This window comes from Aquarana catesbeiana, linkage group LG07 (genome assembly GCF_042186555.1).
Source record: "Aquarana catesbeiana isolate 2022-GZ linkage group LG07, ASM4218655v1, whole genome shotgun sequence".
In the NCBI taxonomy this organism is placed as follows: domain Eukaryota; kingdom Metazoa; phylum Chordata; class Amphibia; order Anura; family Ranidae; genus Aquarana; species Aquarana catesbeiana.
The window spans coordinates 87,302,951-87,308,950 of NC_133330.1; the positions used below are offsets into that span (position 1 = coordinate 87,302,951).

The following is a 6,000-nucleotide window of genomic DNA, read 5'->3' on the forward strand; positions in this document are numbered from 1 at the left end:
TGTGTTTCTGAAATGCATGGCGAAGTGCACATTTTCTGTGCAGCTTGCCATGCGTTTGGAAACACACAGATGTGAATGGAGCCTCATTGTTCTTGTGTAAACGCACCAATTTCACTTTTAGACCTCACTCACCCCTAGAGTAGTGGGAGCGCATGTTTTTTGGCTTGTTTTTCCAGTGGCACACATAGGGCAGCCCATTGACTTCAATGGATTGCGCTACACATGGCAAAGTAGCTCATGGGACATTTGGGCGTGATGTGGGTTGCACGTTTCACTGTTTGTCACTTGATTTTTCATGTGGCAAAATATGTGTTTGCTTTTGTGTTTAGTGTGCCGTTAATTATTGGCACCAAAAGCTCAACTAGTTCATGTTAGGTGTACAAAGGTGGCCATGTACTATACAATCTGATTGTACAATCTCTGTCTCCTTTAGATTTATCAAAACGATATAATGGGAGGACACACCTATTTATCCAATCACTCTGTATCCAATCAGGCAGGCACTACATAATTCATGGCAGATCTAAAAGATTGTACAATCAGATTGTATAGCGTATGGTAAGCTTTACAGAATGCAGTACACACTTCTCCTGTTTTCAATACTACAGCTCTATCCACATAGGCTGTTATGTGATCTCTCATCTCCTGCACACTCCAAAATACCAAATTAACAATCTATACAAGATGAAATTCAGAAAAAATGGATGTCTGTGTATTTAGTAAGAACAGTGATCACTGATTAATTATACTGGAAAACCGTGCACCTGGGGGTGGGTGGTAGTAATCTGCTTGAAGGGGGGAAGGCAGCCACAGGGGTGTGCTAAGGAGGTCAGCTGATTAATTCCTTCCTGTGTCTAACTGGCTTCTCTATCTGATGTCTACAAGTGATGAAGCTTTCTAGGAAATACAGCAATGGCTCAGGTAAGGCCTTATTCTCTAAATTAAAGAAATCTTGTATTTTTTGCAACAGAGGTACATTAATGGTGTACAAAGGGGAGCTGTAATTTACAAAAAAAAGGAGGTGAACTTAGCCTTTAATCAAGCTATATGTGTCCCAATCAGCTCAATCATGTCCCAATCCCAAGCAGCTAACATCAATATGTGCTCCCACAAATAGAACAAATAATAAAAAACAATAAAGAGTAGCGCTGCTGATGATTATATAAAAAAAAATCTGTAATCAGTGCTCCTAACAGTGGCGGCCTGTCCATTAGGGGCGCACGGGTGCCGCCCCCCCCATCCATGTGTCCGGCCCCCTGATCTATATGCAGGTTCCGGACGCATGGATTCCAATGGGGTTTTTTTTTTTTTTTGACGCATGTGGTTAGAGCCAGAGGCTCTAATAGGCTTCAAAATAGGGTGGTCTCGGGGCGCAGTGCACTGCGCCGTAAACCCATCCAGTTGTGTGACAATAGCGAATTAATATTTGCTATTGTAACACTGATTCTCCTCCCAGCCAATCAGGAAGTGGGTCGTGAGACCCGTCACCTGATTGGCCAAAAGGAGATCCGATCGGATTGGCCATCAGGAGGAGACGCAGGGGAAGTGAGGAAGCAGCCGGAGAGAACAGCCCAGAGAGAAGCCAACGCCGCCCGCAGCGCTGCCCACGAGATAGGGTAAGTGCGGGGCCCCTACTACTGACTGACTTACCTCTGACTGACTGACCACTGGCTCCTAATGTGGCTAATAAACCCAAAAAACTACAAGGTATCCATCAGTGGAAATTCACGTATGAATGCACATAACAAATAAAATTCCTAATTAATCATAATATAATTCAGTCCACAAAACAATGCAAATCTCTTCAGTAAATATCTTCAAATAAAATGCTTGAATTCTTCCATGATAATATACCCCACACCGCTGTGAATTAGATAATATTCCTAACACAAGGGTTCTTCAAAAAGTTTCTGCACTTTTTAAACTGCAGACATTTTTTAATTTAAAATGTATATATATATAAGTGCGGAAACTCTTTAAAATGATTTTAGTTGACTAAAATGTCCTGGGGATTTAGTTGACTAAATACAACTAAAACTAAAACAATTGTAGAAGACTAAAATGGAACTAAAGACTAAAACTAAATTGAAATTTGCTGCCAAAATTAACACTAGTGGTACCCTCCTAAAATAGAATGTATCTACGTGTCTCACTTCTCTTACAAATGCCCAAAACAAGCACTTAACTTTCTAAATTAGACTAGTTTGCAGGTCCATGCAAGTCTTTTTTTTATGACTCTTAGCCAACTGTATATTCAGAACTAATAGTTTATAGTACAAATACAGACAATTAGTAATAGTAAAAGTTCTCATGTATGTTAAAAGACAGTATTGCATATTATAATATAGTGTAACAGAGACTGCCTTATTATCAGAGAGACTATCAAATTTAAAGCAGAGTTCCACCCAAAAGTGGAACTTCCGCTCGTTGTGCTCCTTCCCCCCTCAGGGTATCCTGTTCCCACTTCCGGGAGCTTCAACCGCGGGTATTGACATCATCGCCCGGGCTCCCACCTCCTTCCCCGGCCGCCGGGCCAGTAGGAGAGAGGAGCGGAGCCTCGCGCATGTGCAGTAGGGTTTCTGACGTGAAGCCAAAAGGCTTCACTGCCGGGTTCCCTTACTCGCAATGGAGGAGGCATGCACCCGACAGCTGATGGAAACATCAGTTGCGGTGCCGACATCGCTGGACTCCAGGACAGGTAAATGTACGATTATTAAAAGTCAGCAGCTGCAGTGTGTGCAGCTGCTGGCTTATAATTTTTGCAGTGGTGGGCGGAACTCCACTTTAAGGACTATAGGCTCAATTCACGAAGCTATAACACAATGATAGACATCTTTATTTTAGGAACGTGGCTGTAATTTTTTAATCTTTTTGGACTCAACTAAAAATAACTGCCATCTTCAAAAATAAGCATTTTTATCCTGGTGTGCTAGCTTTGTGACTTAAAGCAGTAGTAAATACCGTTAGACACTTGTACCACAAGTAAGCTTATAAAAAAGCTTACCTGTAGGTACAAGGAACATCTCCTAAATGTGCTCTGTTTAGAAGATATTCACGGTTTTTCCAGCTGGTGAGTTCCCCAGTGCATGGGCTCTGAAGAGACGGCATACTCATGCCTTCCCTGCAGAGCTTTATTCTGCAGCCGTGACTCCCATGCCCAAGTGAAAGCCCTGTTTACGTTGACAGTGCGCCGCTGGAGGACATCATTTTAGGGCACGTCTTTTATAATGTGCTAGTGCGTAATGCATTATGCCCTTAACTTGCAGGGAGATTTTTTTTTTTTTAAATGGAAGAGTTCACTACCACTTTAAGTGATATGTCACAGAATCTGAAATGTGAGAGCCATTATCCTGTTATAAAGACTGACAACTTAGCAATGCTTTCACATAAGAGTCTAACATATGAGCTACTCTGCCATGTTAGAGACCCAAACATCAATAGTGATATATAGGGAGATTTACTAAAACTGGAGAACTCAGAATCTGGTGCAGGTGTGCATGGCAGTCAATCAGCTGCTAAGGCCTGGTTCACACCTATGCAGGTTGCAGTTTGCATATTCCAGGTGCATTTTGCGTTTTTCAATACACATTTTTGATCCATTAAAGTCTATGGAACCAAAAACCAGAAAAAAAATCCCTGGCCCTTTCCATAAAATGCACAGATGTGAATTACATCCATAGGAAACCATGTTAAATGTACTGTAGTGTGTTTCTGCAAAACTGAAAACACAATAAAAAATGCATAGGTGTGAACCAGGACTAAGTTTAGTTTGTTCAATTAAGCTTTAGCAATAAAACCTGGAAGCTGAATGGTCTGTATGCAGAGCTGCACCAGATTTTGTGTGCTCCAGTTTTAGTAAATCTCCATCATAGTGTATGACATTACCATCTTATACTAAATATACACATGGAAGGTTGTCTCTAGCCCAGCCTACACAATTGTCCTTTGGTTTTTTTAAATAACATATCCTCAGAATTCACACAACAGAGCCAGAGATACCTGAAGGCTAGCTTGAAGAAGAACTTTATAGTCTATTTCATTACCACTTTAAAGTGTTGGTAATATCATCTGCCACACCAACAATGAATGAAAGATATGCCCATAATCTCCCACCCAATTTGAGAGCATCGGCATGTCTACTCTGAATCTTATTTTCCACTTGCCAGAAAAAGAAGATAAATTTACCTGAATTTTTCTGAGTCCTTCAATCACAAAATCACTGTTAACTGGAGTAAGGGCACAAAACAGCAAAGAGCAAACCAGCCGTAGACCAGCCATGTTTACAATGTGCTTTTTCCTGTTTAAAACAGCAGCATGCCATCCAATATTTGAGTCCATGTTAATAAATAATAGGAAATAAAATATTGCTAAACTCCAGATTGCTTAAATGCCAGATAAACTCATACTTTTAAAAACAGATACATATAATTCTAATTCTTCCCAGTGGTCATCAAACCAATGTTCTGTGAGCTGTAGATAAAGCAATCATTAGCAGGGGTTCCCTAAGCCCATAAAGTTATTTCAAGGGTTCCACTATGTTCAGAAGGTTGATAATGGCTGCTTTACACTATGCCTGTGTGTAGGAAGTGTTTGCAGAAAACTATTGGGGACTACATTTTTCCCCTATTATGGGCTCCAAATGGCCATCTTGGGAGGCCAGCATCCCCCATTAGACGTCAAAATCCAGCAATATTTGTGCAGCCATCTTGATACAGAAGTACTTAAAAAGCAGTTTCTGCCATATTCAGCATGCCTAAAGTGTGGGAGTAGGTCAGGGATAGAGCCCTGTTTGTTAGGGAGAAAGTAGGAGCAGTTTTTGGGAGGGGTACCTGACAAGGAGGGAAAGAGTAGTGGTTCTGAAGAAGCCCGCTAGATTGCAAAACGGGCGAAACACGCTAACTGTGGGGTCCACACCATGGGGCCCTAAGGTCTCACCATGACCTCTTTTTGGGAGTGCCGATCAATGAACTGTGAGTTCCCCTCCCGCACATACACTGACAATGAGTCTCCAGCAATGCCTGGTGATGTCCCATATAGCCCTATCTCCTGCATTGGTGAAGGAGTTGGATGCAACAGCGTGGATTTGTATATCATTGGTCCGACTGACAAACTTTTTTCGGGCATACTGTGAGCCCCTGCTGTGTCCATGATCCTACAATGGAACTGAGTCAACTGAGTCACATTTATCTACATGACTAGTAACTTTGAGTGACGTGGGGGTTCCTATGCTGATCTACGTTTATCCCAATTGTGCTTACTATGACCTTAGAGATAAGGTCTAATTAGGCAAAATCCATGATGAGCATTTAGAAGCACTATAGGGATATGAACTTGCTGCTAATGGAGTGAGCCCAGTTGTCTGGCCTGGCTGGTTATGCCATTTTTTTCAATAGTATATTTCTCAATCTCTCATCATACATGCACCATATGCTTGCAGCCTCTCAATCCTGGTGGCTTTATCTTTAAGGCTCAGTTGAGCGAATCACTAGATTAGCATTACTGGTGCGATGTATTTGATGAAGACATATTATATATTTATCATTGTGGTGTCACGGTGAGTTCTGTCTAAATGTGTGTGCCTTATTTTTAGTCTGGGGTGAAGGTGCTTAAGTATTTTTGATACCTAGATATACAGAATCTCACAAAAGTAAGTACACCGCTCACATTTTTGTTAATATTTTTTTATATCTTTTCATGCGACAACACTGAAGAAATGACACTTTACTACAATGGAAAGGAGTGTACAGCTTGTATAACAGTGTAAATTTGCTGTCCCCTCAAAATAACTCAGCACACAGCCATTGATGTCTAAACTGCTGGCAACAAAAGTGAGTACACCCCTAAGTGAAAATGTCCAAATTAGGCCCAATTAGCCATTTTTCCTCCCAGGTGTCATGTGACTCGTTAGTGTTATAAGGTGTGAATGGGAAGCAGGTGTGTTAAACTTGGTGTTATCTCCGTCACTCTCCCATACTGGTCACTGGAAGTTCAACATGACAC

General features: G+C 41.4%; 1 protein-coding gene across 1 annotated transcript in view; it reads right to left on the reverse strand.

Annotated features, from left to right (window-relative positions):
• The window catches only part of LOC141103144 (inter-alpha-trypsin inhibitor heavy chain H3-like), a gene marked incomplete in the record, with an annotated part of 321,136 nt that extends 316,813 nt beyond the window's left edge, over positions 1 to 4,323 (reverse strand). The window contains 1 exon segment of the mRNA XM_073592423.1: positions 4,186 to 4,323. Within this exon segment, the coding sequence (XP_073448524.1) occupies positions 4,186 to 4,278 (93 nt within the window).
• Between the last annotated feature and the right edge of the window lie 1,677 nt (positions 4,324 to 6,000).